The sequence below is a fragment of the Lycium ferocissimum genome, chromosome 9 (genome assembly GCF_029784015.1).
Source record: "Lycium ferocissimum isolate CSIRO_LF1 chromosome 9, AGI_CSIRO_Lferr_CH_V1, whole genome shotgun sequence".
In the NCBI taxonomy this organism is placed as follows: domain Eukaryota; kingdom Viridiplantae; phylum Streptophyta; class Magnoliopsida; order Solanales; family Solanaceae; genus Lycium; species Lycium ferocissimum.
In genome coordinates this window covers 38,805,276-38,821,538 of record NC_081350.1, presented here as the reverse complement: position 1 = coordinate 38,821,538, position 16,263 = coordinate 38,805,276, and the positions used below count along the sequence as shown (strand labels likewise).

Below are 16,263 nucleotides of genomic sequence, written 5' to 3'. Positions count from 1 at the left end.
TATAAGTATATGTAAGTTATACATATATATGTATAACTTAATATATATATAGTATATATATTAAGTTATATATATATTTAGTATATATATTAAGTATATATAGTATATATGTATATATAGTATATATATTAAGTTATACCTATATATAAGTATATATAGTATATAGTACATATATATACATATATATAGTATATATATTAAGTTATACACATATTTAGTATATATATTAAGTATATATAGTATATATAGTATATATGTATATATATTAAGTTATACATATATATATATAGTATATATATTAAGTTATACATATATATAAGTATATATAGTATATAAGTATATATACTATATATATTAAGTTATACATATATATAAGTATATGTAAGTTATACATATATATGTATACGAAAAACACTATTCTTGTATTCTTGACTTGTTGTTAAGTACGTTAGTCAGTAAATATTTAAACTTTAATTATAAAGTTGTATAACATATGTAAATATACCTACAATATACAAATAAATACTATAATATATATATATAATACAAAAAACAAAAACAAAAAAATATTTTAAACACTCCAAACCGGACCGGTTCCGGTTTGGAGTTTAAAACGCAACCGGAATCGGTTAAACCGGAACCGGTTAAGCGGTTCCGGTTTTTTAACCGGAACCGGTTAAGCGGTTCCGGTTTTTTAACCGGAACCGGCCGGTTCCTTAACCGGTTCCATAACCGGTTCCGGTTGGAACCGGTTGACACCTTTAACGACAACACTGAGATTAATCATCTGACATGCACAAAACCACTGGCCCCAAAGAAATTTACTGAAAAAGAAGAAATTTTGGTTAGCTTTCTTTGGTAACTGTTTTCATAAACTAAAATCCTCACTGTCTTCGTCAAATTTAAAAAAATAAATTCTACAAAAGTACATTCACATACTCCCTTGTTTCAATTTATGTGAACATCTTTCCTTATTAGCTAGTGTAAAAAAGAATGATTCTTTCTATATTAAAAATTAATTAACCTTTATGCAATGATTCATAGCCACACAAAATATATGTCACTCATTTAACACCACAAGTTTAAAAGTTTTCTTTTCTTTCTTAAATTCCGTGTCCGGTCAAATGGGTTCACATAAATTGAAACGGAGGGAGTATATTTCATGAACCATACATGATATTAAAAAATTAACATGTAAATAAATAAATATTACTCCTACTAGAAATATATATATCAACATCGTGTGCAAAACACTTGATAATGTATTTACTAACTTGGTCCAAATTATAGGTCAGAGTTAGATGAATGAAACTTCCATCCAAGTTATTTGGTTAGTCAGCGCCAGTTTGGTTAAACAAAATGATTTTCTTTCGTCGAGGGAAGTATGTGATGGGTGGCCCATTTCCAGCTCTCGAGTTCTAAAGCCCAAATGTTTGAATGAGCAATGAGAGTGAAAATAGCTCCCATTAGGCATTTTTTGGAAAATGGTTTTAAGCAAGGTGTGTTATGAAAGTATCAAATTCCATGATGATATCTTGGAATTTCACCTATCAAATTTAAAGCTCCATGATAGTAGTTCTTTACCCATTACATGGGCTGAAAAGTGGCTATTTGCTAATTATACCAATTCCCAATGGAGATCATAGTGTCTGGTGTTAATTGTGGCTCAGACTGTCAATTTATAAGAATGCCAAGTTTACCAGTCCAAAGAAGAAAACAACTATCAAACCCGCATCAGCATGTAGTATTTAAATTATACTTGTTCAGTGATGAACAAACTTGCAGTTACTGAATTGGACTGCAGATAGAATGAAGCTAAGATATCCGCTTACTTATTCTCAGAACCTACACTTGTAGGAACTGAGACCAAAATTCACACTATTAGCAGCAGTGAATATTATCTGGAGGAAGAAAGCATGTGCCCAGATATTATACAAACTGCAGGGTGTGACGTGATAAAATACAAAGTACAACACTGAAATCTTCTACTCTCTTCTGATAAATAGGTTTCACTTCATAAACCTCTAGCAATTCTCATTGTATAGCTCGTTCTTCAATAATAATCCACAGCACCCAACAATTGGCACATACAGCCTTCCAGATCGGCATATAGAACTAACAGCTCCACTACCTGGGTCATCATGTCTTCAGTGGAGCCTTCTTTACACGGTCAGATATACGATCAGGAGCATTAGTATGCGACTTGAACCGGCCTCTACCTCCACCATCTTCCTTCTCCTGCATAACATAAGATGTTTTTGAGTATCATAGGCATCAACTTTCCTACTTTATGACATTGGCACCAAGATACACCTATATAAGCAGCTCAACGCTAGCTGTCCTAACTTCCCTATCCTGGGAGCTTTGGTTGATAAGACCACTGATACTTTTATAACAACAACATGCCCAGTGTAGTCCCACAAGTGGCGTTTGGGAAAGCAAGATGTAGGCAGACCTTACCCCTACCTTTGTGGGGTAGAGAGGTTGTTTCCGATAGACCCTCGGCTCAAAAGAAGTAATCAAAGCAGTGTTGAAAGGAAAATAACGACAACAAAAAGCAAGATAAGCAAAGCCAATGAAACAAGACCACTGATTTTATTTTATTTTATTTTATTTTAATTTTTTTTGAGAAGGAAGACCATTGATGCTTTTGTGACACAAAATCTTATGTAATTAGATTAGGAAGAAGCTAAATGCATGTTATGCTAAGCTGACAGAATGCTTTGAGGCCAAAACTGAATTTACAAGGAACAAAATTACTGTATTAGATAACATGTTGCCTCAAGAAATGCCAAATCATCAAATGATCCTGAAGCTTAAAGATCTGTGAATATGATGGCCGGAAGAAAAAACTCGATATGCCAGAGCTGATAACACTGTTGATGGAGAGCAAATGTGAAAAGCACAAGTAGATATCATTTACCTTTTTCTTAACAATCTGAACCACGTCTTCATCCTCAAGCATTTGCGCAAGCCCGCAATGCTGGGGGTAGTGCCTTGCACTAGTGCCCCAGACCAACACATACTTCACATCCTTTACAAGACTCCGATGTATGTGATTACAGAAATCTTCTACTGTACAGCCACCTCTATCCTAAAAATCACAAACAACAAAGAAAATGCATCAAAATTTTGAGAAAAGAAATGAGCATGAGCAGGAGATTATTTTTTCAATCTTCATCAAAAATTTGAGAAAAGAAATGAGCATGAGCAGGAGATTATTTTTTCTATCTTCATAAAAAATTTGAGAAAAGAAATGAGCATGAGCAGGAGATTATTTTTTCTTTCTTTTTGGGTTCATCCACATAACATACAGCAGAAAGGACCACGGGATCTGTGAAGTCAGGTTGCTGTCCTTGAGGCTTTGTGTAAACTCTGACAAGACCCATCTCTTCCCACATTTTTGCAAGTAGTCTGTCCAGATTCAGCTGTATCAAGAAAATAAGCGCAATATTAATTATAGATCAGGGAGAGATTCTGAAGAGCATGTCAGTAAGTAGAGATCACTTTCCCATATTCCAAAATCAGAAGTGGTGTTCCCTTATTCCAAAGTCATGTCCAAATTCGACTAAGGAAAACAAAACAAAGTAAATCTTTTTTTCTGTTCCATCATCAAAATTAAGAACCAACTCGAAAGTATCTTGGGACCCAGGGAAAATAAGTGTGTTCTTATTATTTGCTAAGGATAAACTACAGGTAAGAGAGATATCTCCTTGTCAAACCAAGACTTGGAAAGACTTCATATACAATATATCGTGAGCTGCAATTAACTTCCCAATAGGACGCGCATATTTGATCTTGGTCCAACTAATTATGTTTGCAAATGTCAAAAACCAATGAATTATAATAATGGTAGTAGCACCTTGCCACAAAACTAGATAGAGCAATGAGTTTTCTGGGTCACTAAAATGTGTTATAGCTCATATCATAGAGTAGTCAAATGAATCTCACAAATTTTGAAATACCTTCATGTTGCAGCTGATGACAACGGAGTTCGGCTGTCGGGCTAACCTGTCCACATCATCAATACCAACAACATCTATCTTGTTGTAGACATATACGCACTTCATGTATTTACGATTGCCCTCAATAACATCAATTAGGTCATCTACTGTAGCATCTTCACGAAATAACAGCTAAAAAGGTGAACAAAGACTATAAGGTAGGGAAACAAAGCAGAAGACAAAAAAATTCTAACTGAAGTTTTGTCAATGATAATATCACCACGTTATTCTACAATACCTCAGCATTGTGAATCTTGTATTCATGCAGAATTTGATAGCATAGCTTCTCATCCACATGTGTCAGTTTCGTAGTGCTGTTGAAAGAAATTCCGCCAGTCTTTTTCTTCTTGAAGTATATCTGCAACCATTGGACAATTTAAGCTAAGCCCTGAGATTCAATCTTGTCGATTGGAAGATACATAACCAATGAGGCAATGACTGCATGGGTTTTCAAGTAACACTTTAAAGACCACGAAATGGTCTTTTCTAGACAAAAATATTGTGAGAAAGGACATTTTCTAGCCAACTACTGAAGGACAGGAAGGAGTGTAGATCTATAAAAGTATACTCTGCTATAAGTCGTCCAATAAAAATGGGGCAGGCTAGTTGTGTGAATAATCAATTAATTATTGAGAAAATCTTCCAGAAACATCTGAAACTCTTTCGAAACAAAAAACAGATAGAGAAAAGGAGACAAAGGAATATATATGTTATCAGAAACTAAGACACAGGGTTGCTTAGATGGTAAGCACCCTCCACCTCCAACCCGAAGTTCGAGTCACCAAGGGAGAAAAAAGGAGGGAGCTCCTGGGGGAGGGGGAAAAAAAGACACAGAGCCACAATATGAATAACATAGCATAATGGATCACCTGAGGAGGTCGCTTGTTTAATCGCAGGCCCACAGCTTCCAGCTCCTTTGTCAATATTTGTCGATGGCCTTCACTCTGATGTTGTATATTTAATTAAGAGTCGAGAGAATCAAGGAAAAAAAAAACATCACCTAATAGAAGGTCTGAACAGAGAGACAAACTTAATTCTAAACTTGATTTAACTTTCACATATTATGAGACGTTGATATTTCGAGATTGACACCGGAAATGAGAATAGAACCTAAATGTACTCTTCTTTTATCATGTTCCATGTCTTGTGGTTTTGGTACGATGCGTGCCTTCTTTTTCTGTTTCTTCTCTGTACAAGTGAGATCAGAGACAGAAACGTGCTAAGTATTTTTATTTTTTTTTGGGTCAGGTACTATTATTTTTGTTTGTGATTTTTGTTATGTATTAGGATGCATGTTTATTTTTTTAATAGGTGAGAACAAATATAAAGAGCGGTCATCCCCCGATGTTCACCAGCAACGGACTTGCTTCATTTCTTTTAATTATTTGGTTCTTTTCAATGACACTTTCACCTATCAATAGACAATTCTTGCCGTGCCAACTCAACCCAAGCTCGACTCTGCTACAAGGATTGAGGTGGGCTCAGCGCAGCTAAATTTAGTACAGTCGGAGCTTGGGCAGAGCTGAGGTGCAATTGTAGCCATAGGAATATGACCACAAAGAGGATAACACAAACCCCAATAGACCCAATTATCAGACGAATTATCATCACTTACTTTCGAAGCATCAAGAACCATTAATACAATGTCGGCTGACTTGGAAACAGCAATGACCTGTTAAAAATGACTATTGTTCAGAGGTTGTCATCACAATCAAGAGCTCCAGCAACTATGCAACATACATTATTTGTCAAATTGCTAAAGCAGTCATCAATATACCTGTCTACCACGCCCTTTGCCTTCTGATGCACCTTCAATGATTCCCGGAAGATCAAGCAATTGAATTTTAGTATCATTGTAATGGATAATACCAGGGATGCAAGTAAGTGTTGTGAACTCATATGATGCAGCTTCAGAATGAGTTCCTGTCAACATTGTAAGGAGTGTAGACTTTCCCACACTATCAAAAAGAAAACCAAAGAAGATTAATAGCCTATTTGGCCAAGCTTTTGAAATGTCAAAAGTGCTTATTTTAAAAATAAAAATAAAATGAAAGAACACTTATTTTAGATAATGATAATGAAGATGTTTGACCAAGCTTTTAGTGAAGAGATAAGTGCTCTTTTTTATTAGCTTTTAAGCAGGAGTTGAAAAAAGAAGCCTCTCCCAAAAATAAGTGCTTGCTTTTTTTAGGACAAAAATACCCATATCAAAAATTCATATTTATCAAACTTTTCAGTAGTAACATTCTAGTTTTTAGAAGTATCCATCAAATTTTCAGGTTGCTAAATTATCTAAGTTATACTAACATTAAGCGAGAGAAATGGTTAAAGTGAGAATATTTGAAAACATAATACCTGTGTTGTTGAAAGTAGGATTCGATTCTAAGAAAATAGATGGTTGTTTTGTTTTATCTTTTCCAGCCAATTATAGTATTCAATGCACATTTTGCTCTATTTTGTTTGAAATCATTATTATAAGAGTACTAGTAATATTGTTTAGTCAGCCACTAATGTTTGCATTAGGGTAGGCTGTCTACATCACACCCCTTGGGGTGCGTTCCTTCCGCGGACCCTGCTAACGCGGGATGCTTTGCGCATGGGGCTGCCCTTTTTTAGTAATATTTTTTACTATGAACCTTTTTGTAACTTTTAAGTTCTTTTTGGTTTAAATTTGCTTCTCTACTTATTCGGTAGGCATATTCCATTAAGAAGTTAAATTCAAGCGTTCTTAAACTAAATTAAAAATTAGAAATCATAATAGGCAAGCTTATTTATCTATTTAGATCATAGTATTTATCTTTTAAATGATGCCCATATCTTATTAAACGTAAGACTAATTTATTACCAGAAATAAGTGTTTAATCGATCTTTCTGAGCTAATTTGCTAATTGATAAATAGGTTACAACTTATATGCATATTCTTTTTCGTAATTTAACACTTAATATTGGCCAAACACAAACTACTAGCAAAAACACGTCTCAAATGATTTAACCAAATACAAACTGCTACTCTCTTAAAGCACTTATTAAGAAAGCACTTTTGATAAGAAGTACTTCTCCAAATAAGTTGATTTTGGCAGCTTGGCCAAACAGGCTCTAAGACATCATGGAGCAGGTAGCTAAGGCAAGTGCAAACTAAAATTGCGGGCCTCATTACCAAATAGAATCAGTTAATATGTCCTAGCCTCCTAGGTTAAAACTACGCCTAGTTATCCTCGCCTAAAAATATCCACAAAGGGAGCATTTGCATCATATTTAAATGATGAGGATCGACCTTCTGCTCTCATTACCAAACTGGCCGCACTTAAAATGTCGCTAAAAGGCACCAAGATGCCAATTAAGTTACTATTTATATGTTCTCCCATGCCAAATCTCATGTCAAAGAGCATCAGCATCTTAAGTTACTAAAGTTAGATATATCAACACAAAGGATGGAGATCGAAAACTATAAAAGTGATCAAAAGCAATTAATCATTTAAGTACATAATCTATCCAGAACTATAAGCATATCAAATGCTTTGGAAATTGTCCTGCCTGATGAGAATTAAACTTTTATGACTGGTCAAAAAACACGAAAAGGGGAAATGACAAACCTTGGAAATCCTATTAGTGCAACACGTCCATGGCCAAACTTCGTAACTTCAAAACCTTCTCCAGCACCGCTAGAACCCTGTTTCACCCGCATAATCAGTAAGTTATTACTCAGTCTATTAGAAGAAAAAAAAAAACACCACGAGAAAAGGTGGTCACCAGTGAAATTTTTTTAATTACAGCACAACTAATTTTTGTGGATATGGCAATATAGCAGTAGCACACAATTATATCATGGAAGCTCCATGAAAGTAAGATAACAGGAAATTTACCCCTCCAAATTAACAGTTGAAATATCAAAATGACATACTTTGGGGGGCTCCAACAATTGTGTCCTTAACTTTGCTATCTTAGCCTTCAGCTGACCCAAATGATATTCTGCATCGCACAGTTGAAATTGATTATTAAGCTTCTGAAGAAACTTTTTGGGGAAAGGTTCAATAAACAGAGAGGTGTTCACAAAAGATCCTCAATCACAGAGGAAATAAGAGCATAAGAATGAATCTCCAAGGGACTCCAAGAAATGTAACAAATAATTTTCTTTTGAGTATAATGCAATGTCGGTGTAAAAAACATTTACACCATCATGTCACTTAGAAGGCAACTGCAGGAGATTGTCAATAATCAATTTATAACCTTAAAAAACTAGAAACCAGTGTGGGTAATTTTTTGGATTTTGTTAGCTCCCTAACTCTAGCACGGTAGGGTCTTAGGGGATATCATTTTGGATCTTTTGACTGGTTTACAGGTTTTTGCTCAGCTTAGCTTCATGTTAATTCTTGTCTGAAGCAGCTTTATGTTTAGTTGTAACCTCTGCATCTTCTTGATGCCATTCTAATACAATTTAATAACTTCACCAAAAAAACAAAAAACAAAAAAAAAAAAAAACAAGAAAGCAGTCCTCTTTTTTGAGAACGGTAACAGTTTCATATGTCTATAGGAAACAGCCTCCCTATCACCACAAGGTAGGGGTAAGGTCTGCGTACATTCTACCCTCCCCTGACGCCACTTGGTAGGATTATACTGGGTATGTTGTTGTTGTTGTTTTTGGTAACAGTTTCCCTATATCAAAGCACAAAGGATGTGCAGAAAACCATATATACAAGAGAGAAAGAAGAAGAAAAAAAAAAAAACTTCTCCTATAAGGATTCTAAAAGTTCCTCTTTACACCAAAAATAAAATAACAAAAGGGCATTCATCTTGATCTTCTGGATTGGACTACCTATACCCTCAAAACATCTCAGTTTTCTTTCACTCCGGATAGTCCACCAAATGCATGTTGGTATCATCTCCCATCTGCTTTACTGCCTGGGTAAACTACCACCGCTTCAACAACTCCAAAGAACTTTTTGGCATTGCCCATGAGAGACCCCTCATACACAAAAAAATGTCCCAGATTTGTGAGGTAACCACACAATGTCGAAATAGGTGACAGTTTGTCTCAGCCTTCCTGCCACATAGATGCCATCTAGAAGAAAGCAATCTCCAATTATAGATAAATATATACTAATAGTGTAAGAGAATCTTTTTTTTCCCTAGTATATACGCTATGCTCTTTTTTTTAATGTATAAGACAAAAAAGGGAAAAATAGTTGAACCACAAACAAATATAATCCTGTGCTAAATGACAAAGGGTACTCTTATTTTGACAACATTCCTGCTTTGACATCTCGTTTCTGAATTTCGAATATCCTCACTGACGGTGATGCCTAATGGGGGCTTAGTAACAGTAATACCAGTTCTTGTCTGATTTATAGCTTAAATTCAAAGTGTAACTAGCATTCTAAGTCAGTAGTATATCAGTAGTATAAGGCACAAATCATCAGTAGGCATAAAGGCTTTAGTGATGTGACTATGGAAGTTACCAGTTGCTTTATTTTTCTGGGTACGAGCCATCTCGGCTTCAATTTCTTTGATTCTCTCTACGATCCCCATGGTTCTTTAGTTTATCTGCACAAAACATATAGAAGAGAAAATATCAGGTTCAGTCCAACAAACAGTCCCATGACAACAGAGATGCTCAAGAAAAGTACACACAACCAAACAACTATTCTTTCAAAAAAAGAAAGAAATTTTCTGTTAACAGACCGATAAGCAAAACGAGGAAGGCATAGCCACAGAGACCAAGTTAGACATCAAATGTTTGATAATGACCTGGAGGTCGTCCGTTTCACATGTATAAGGTAATTAGAAAACGGAACTAATGCAGAGGAAAATGTTATCAGAAATGGTTCCCTGTGCTATAATGAGCTAAATCTAGAGCTAAAATCATAAACCGGAAAAGTTTAAAAATCCCAAGGACACGGGTTGGGATTTAAATGAGACTCGTGATGTTTTAAATTCCATCTGCTATTTCAAACCACCAAATAAAAAATGATAGAAACAAAGAAGTGAGCATAAAAGTGGATAAACAAATCATACAAATGGATAAACGAAATCATACAATAGGCAACAGTAATATCAAACTGTGACGCTACTCTAGACTCAGGAGCGGAGCCAGGTAGTAGTTACAAGTTTGGCAGAACTTAATAACTTCGGCTCAAACTCTGTATTTGTGTTAAAAAAATACATTCAATATGTACAAATAATTTATTCAAAGAGAATTGTGGTCCAGAACCCATACACTAAAAATCTTGGCTCCGCCTTTGACTCTAGTAGATATACGTTGGAAAAATAGGGTAGTAAAAGCAGAAATTAGCCAATATGCAACAACCCAATGAGGTGTGCAATTAATATTCCTGATAGTCAAATCATTAAAGTTACTAGAGATGTTGACTATCAAATAATCTAGAGTTAGTGGTCAAAAACACACCTAAACTATCACTTTTTCGTGAGTTTCATACCTCAATATCGATTCTTCCTTTTACCTACCTAAACTATCACTCCCTTTGTATTAAATTACACCTTGATGCAGAGTTGGCCAACTATCCATTGTTCCCTATACCTACCTCATCTACCTAAATTCCATCTTCTCATTCGCACCACCAAATAGAAAATGTTCGAAACCTAGGGGTGAACATAAAGTGGGTAAACATATCATACAAATGCATAAAAGAAATCAAAAAATAGGCAACAGTTGACTAAGGGCGGATAGTGTAGTAGGTACGGGTTCAGCAAAACCTAGTAATGTTGGTTCAAACTCTGTATTTGTGTTCAAAAAATACATTTAATATATATAAATAATTTATTCAAACCCCATTAAGCAAAGAGAATTGTACTCCAGAATCCATAGACTAAAAATCCTGGCTCCTCCTCTGACTCTAGTAGATATACATTGGAAAAACGGGGGTAAGTAAAAGCAAAAATTAGCCACTATGCAACAAACAAAATGAGGTGTGCCATTAAGTGCCCCTTTGGCCATGGATAGTTTTCACTTTTTTCCGGAATATTATTCCAAAAAACTGTTTGGACATAGAATTGTTACAATTTTTCAGAATTCAGGACAACTCCAAAAAAGCTGTTTTTACAAAATCACTCACAGAAATTCAAAAACAACTCCAATTTGTATTCTATGTCCAAACACAAGTCCAATTTCCAAATACTTGAAAACAATTAGTACTACATTTTTCACAATTTTTATGTCCAAACACCCACTAATACTCAGTAAATCTATAAAGTTATTATAGATGTTGACTATCAAATAATCTAACATGGTGACATTAGCGATATATACCGATTAGATTTGATATATTTTTTTTTTTCAATAGATTTATTTAGCTATAACAGCTCAATTCGACTTTATACGTTACTAAATGCAAATATTTGAAAAAGAAAAACAAACGAAATGGAATTTCAACAGATTTATGAACTTAAACAGCACTTGAAAGTTATTTCTAACCTTGCAACGACAACAGTGGAGGAGGAGGGTTCAGAATGAATAATACCCCAACTTAGAGGCCCTGATTTTCAATTTTAACTTTATACGCATCAGTTTTGACAAAATGGTCCTTAATGTATTAGTGTTGGTTCCACTTAGCCCTTAGTGTATTTTAAAAGTTATGAGGAAAATTACGTATTTTTTTTTTATGCTGGATAGAAGATGGAATAATTAATACTATAAATAACTAAACTCTAATCAGCTACCAAACGATCCCTTAGTCGTCTAAGAAATACTTCCTCAGGTTACTTACTACAAATTACAAATAGTTTTTTTTAATAAACATTAAGTGGTAATTAAGGTATACAAGGTGTGAATTGCATGTTCTTAAGACATATAATATACATATATGTTCGGTTTTAATAAATATTTTTTTTAAATAAATACGATGTGTAATATTTTATAAAAGGGAAAATGTCTAAAATACACCCCAATCTTTGCCCGGATTTGCTGTAACACATTTAACCTTTACGGTGGTCCTATTACCCCTGAATATATTTTTAAAGCATTTCTTCGGCATTTATCTGGAAAAATCAAACCAAAATCCAACGTGACACAAGCCAAGACTCGATTATGAAAGAATATAGTGATTAACATCAAATTCCAAGAGAATCAATTGCTTTCTCCATGAAAAGAATTAAGAGTGTAGGAGAGAATTCTAAATTTTTGTCTTGTTCGAAGAGTCAAATGACTTGAAAATGACTGGACTCCTTTGTTTTTTAGCATTTTGTTCAAAGACTTGTTTGAATTGTTATCCAGCTCACTCGATAAATGCCAAAGAAATTTCTTAAAAATATATCTAGGTGGTAATAGGACCCCCATAAAAATTAGGCGTGTTACAGCAAATTCAGACAAAGGTTGGGGTGTATTTTAGGCATTTTCCTTATTTTATTATATATTTTTTTTTAACTTCACTAACACTATAATAGAATAATCCCCTTTTATGAATTTTTTACAAAATTTAAAGTTAGCTTCTTATGTTTGTTATTTCAATATCACATGCATTAAGTATGTATACATGTATGTGCCTACTCATCTATCTAATATTGGCAATGAATTTAAGTTTATTTCCTTGCTAGCAGTAGGAGTCCGCCACTTTCTTGTACTAAAAATATGTATCTTACGTAATTCCCATTAGTTATCACGAGACCTTTCAGTTTATAAAAACTTACTCGCATTCGGTGGTTAAGGGCGTCTGAATAAAATTATGACCTAAATGCCAAATTTTAATTCGTTGTCTTAAGTATATACACATACACAACTATTTAATGTTGCTTTTTTTTGTTTTTCATACTAGTTATTTTTAATGTAGTATTTTTTTAAAAATATAACGTCCTTTACTTCACATAGTAATATTATTATGAATTAATAAGAATTAATAGGATGTTAGTCATGTATCTTCATTACATTAGCTTAAATGTTGTTGAGAAAAGACATCATTTAACCCTTGAACTTGGCACGAAAACTCAGTTTAGCAACTAAACTTAACTTGTATTTATTTACCCCTCTTAACAACTTTCATCCCAATTATTTACCACCCTCGGGCTGACGTGGCAAAAAAAAAAAAGTAAAAAAAAAAAATTAAGAGAGTGAAAAGGTGGGCCCGCTGATATATATATAGATATATATTATTATATAATTAAAAATAAAATAAAAATAATATATAATTAAAAAATAATTAATTATTTTTTCTCTCCACCCCACCCCACAGCCCCGCCCCCTCTTCTTCCACAACCCCCCCCCACCACCATCTTCTTATTCATTTTTTATTTTTCTCTTTCTTCTTCTTTCTCCTCATCCTACCATAACCACCCATAAGAACCCACACTCACACCCACCACCACCATAAATTTCATCCCATTCCTTCTCAAAATCATCCATAATCATTATTTGATAATTTTATTTTTGAAAGAAAACAAAAATCAAAATCAAGAAATCAAAAAAATGTTAAGAAAGAATGATGAGAATATAGAGAGAAAGAGGAATTGGTGGTGGGGGCGGGGGCGTGGGTGGGGTGGGGGGTTGTGAAGATGACGAAATGGTGGGGGAGGGGGGGGCCGTGGTGGGGGAGGGGCTGTGGGCGGGGGGTTGTGAAGAAGACGAAATGGTGGGGGAGGGGCTATGGGGGCGAGGGGCGTTTCAGGGTTGTGAAGAAGAAGATGGTGGTGGTTATGGAATAATGATTATGGAAGAAATGGAAAACAAAAATCAAAATCAAGAAACCAAAAAATGGTAATAATAATAATAATAATAGCCAACAATAACAACCAAAATAATCAATTTGGACGAATTTGAAAAGAAATGGGATGAAATTTGGTGGGGTGATGGTGGGTGTTGTTCTTATGGGTGTTATTCTTATGGGTGTTTATGGTAGGATGAGGAGAAAGAAGAAGGAAGAGAAAAATAAAAAATGAAGGGTTGGTAATTTTTTAGTATTGATTATTTTGCTTGGCGGCGGCGGTGCGGCGGTGGCGGAGGTGTGGCGGCGGGGGGGGGGGGGGGGGGGGGGTGGTGTTGAGGAGAAAGAAGAAGAAAGAGAGAAGGAGGAAAGAAGAAGAAAGAGAAAAAATAATAAAAAGAAAAACAAAAAATGAAGGGTTAGTCATTTTTGACATGGCAACGACGTATACGTGGCGCAAGTGTAATGCACCTCCCATTGTGAGAGTGGTATTATTTTCTTAGGGTGGTAAATAATTGGGATGAAAGTTGTTAAGGGGGGTAAATAAATACAAGTTAAGTTTAGTTGTTAAACTGAGTTTTCGTGCCAAGTTCAAGGGTTAAATGATGTCTTTTCTCTTGTAAAAACTTTATTTATTAATATGAAGATTTGAGTAGTTTAGTTCAAAATTTTAAATTATTTCTCCTAAAAAGTGGATAAATTCTTTTCTTTTTATGTAAGTTTAGTATCTTTTTTTTTTTTTTTTTTTACAATATTCAAGAGAAAATAAATTCAAAAAATTCACCATTAAAACTTTTGGGACCTAAAGCAAGGTTTCTTGCCAATCGGTGGCGGATCCAGGATTTTCATTCAGGGGGTTCGGAAAAAACAATAAATGCTAAATATAAAAAATAATGTTGTCAATGGGAATTGAACCTAGGACACTAGAGACAATCTTGAACACCCTGGAATGCTTGAACTAACCTTTTGTATTTGTTCAGGGTGTTCAAAAGTTAATATATGTACATAAACACATAAAATCTACCCTATATATACATGAATTTTTGATGTTTGAACACCCTCGGGCCCCTTTAAATCCGCCCTTGCTCACCCTTAACCCGCCCTTACCGGTGGTTATACCAAATCAAGAAACTTTATCATGACGTGTGCCAATTGCGTACTCTTTTATCAATTAATTATGGTTAATTCATATTTATTTTCCCCTTATTTAATATTAAACCATGAAAAATACATGAATTTGATGTAAATACCGAGTGCGAGTAAGTTTTACCCTCATACATTGAGCGAAAGAACATATGAAGAGTTTGTCTATGAAATTAAAACAATAAAATATTAAAATATAAGGGCATGGCTGCTTAGAATTAGTAGATTGTCTAGATATTTTGTTAAATATACTTCAGCTGTAAAATTCAATCATTTCTTCAATGGTAATTGAGTACTAAATTTATAAGGCCATAAGAAGGATTCTCATTAACTCTTCTCGATCCTTTCATTTTATTTTAGGACACAAGATAAGAAGATTAAGGTATCACATTACTTGGAATATACATGATATTCGTTCAAAATTTAGTTTTCATGTTTAACCATTTTCCATTTATATGAAAACTCAACATAATTATAACAACGATATTCGTTATAAATTATAGAGTCTCTTCATAATAACATTACCCTACATCAACAACATTAGAGAATCAAAGAGTTGACAAAAAAAAGTTTTCATGGGCACCCGAAACAAATGGATTAAATTATTTGTTTATCTCTTCATAATTTGAAAGATTAATTAATGATTTGAAGAACTGGACTTTCTAATTCATTAGCTTATTTTGGAAAAATCAATATTATAAAAGAGGAACATCTATCTAATCAATATTTGGTGATGAATTTAAAGTTTATTTCATTACGCGCATGTTGGAATTACATGTATAAAAGGGAGTGTAACGGCCATAGTAAAGGAGGGGTTTTAAAAGTGAGAAGATGAGATGGTGTAATGGCCATATCTTTGCTTTGGAACACACGCGGTGACAAAGAAAGTCGATGGAACACGTGAAAAAAAGCATAAAAGAACACGTCTACACAATGTGGTACTATGTGGAGAAAGAAAAGCGTGAAAGCATAAAAGCACGTGACTTGCGTAATGTGGCATTATGGTGATGTAAATATTTTATTTTTGTACCAATAGAATATTTTATTTTAGTACCGGTAGAATAGTGATGGGCACGCTGACTTGTCTGAATAGGCCGCCGTAAATATACACAAAGCAGATTTCCTTACAACGATAAATAGCGGTAGTGTAAATAGAAAAGGACATTCTTCGGTCCAATCTCTTTATTTATTTTTCAAGATGGTATCGGGGCATTCAATCGAATCCTCCGACATTTTTATTCAATTTTTGTTTTCCTTCTTGTTTACATTCAATGCCGAATCACTCTCGTTGCTTTATTCGATTTTTTTTGTTTTCCTTCTTGTTTTATCTCGATCTTTATCTCGTTACAATGACGAAAATGCGTCACTCGCACGTTGGGACCCAAGTTTCCAATTTAAACACAAGAAGACACGAATGAACTCATTGATTCCTCTCATCCATTCTTTATTTCACCACCCACTCCCAATTT

General features: G+C 34.3%; 1 protein-coding gene across 1 annotated transcript; it reads right to left on the bottom strand.

The window, feature by feature from the left end:
- Positions 1–1,721: 1,721 nt before the first annotated feature.
- On the bottom strand, positions 1,722–11,567 carry LOC132030665 (developmentally-regulated G-protein 2). The gene is made up of 12 exons (XM_059420386.1): positions 11,434–11,567; positions 9,461–9,545; positions 7,906–7,973; positions 7,598–7,674; positions 5,782–5,962; positions 5,620–5,676; positions 4,874–4,948; positions 4,243–4,362; positions 3,966–4,136; positions 3,315–3,428; positions 2,924–3,094; positions 1,722–2,238 (listed from the first exon to the last, which is right to left on the bottom strand). Exons 2-12 carry the CDS (start codon positions 9,528–9,530, stop codon positions 2,140–2,142), a joined length of 1,203 nt encoding a protein of 400 aa, XP_059276369.1. The 5' UTR covers positions 9,531–9,545; positions 11,434–11,567; the 3' UTR covers positions 1,722–2,139.
- Positions 11,568–16,263: the final 4,696 nt, after the last annotated feature.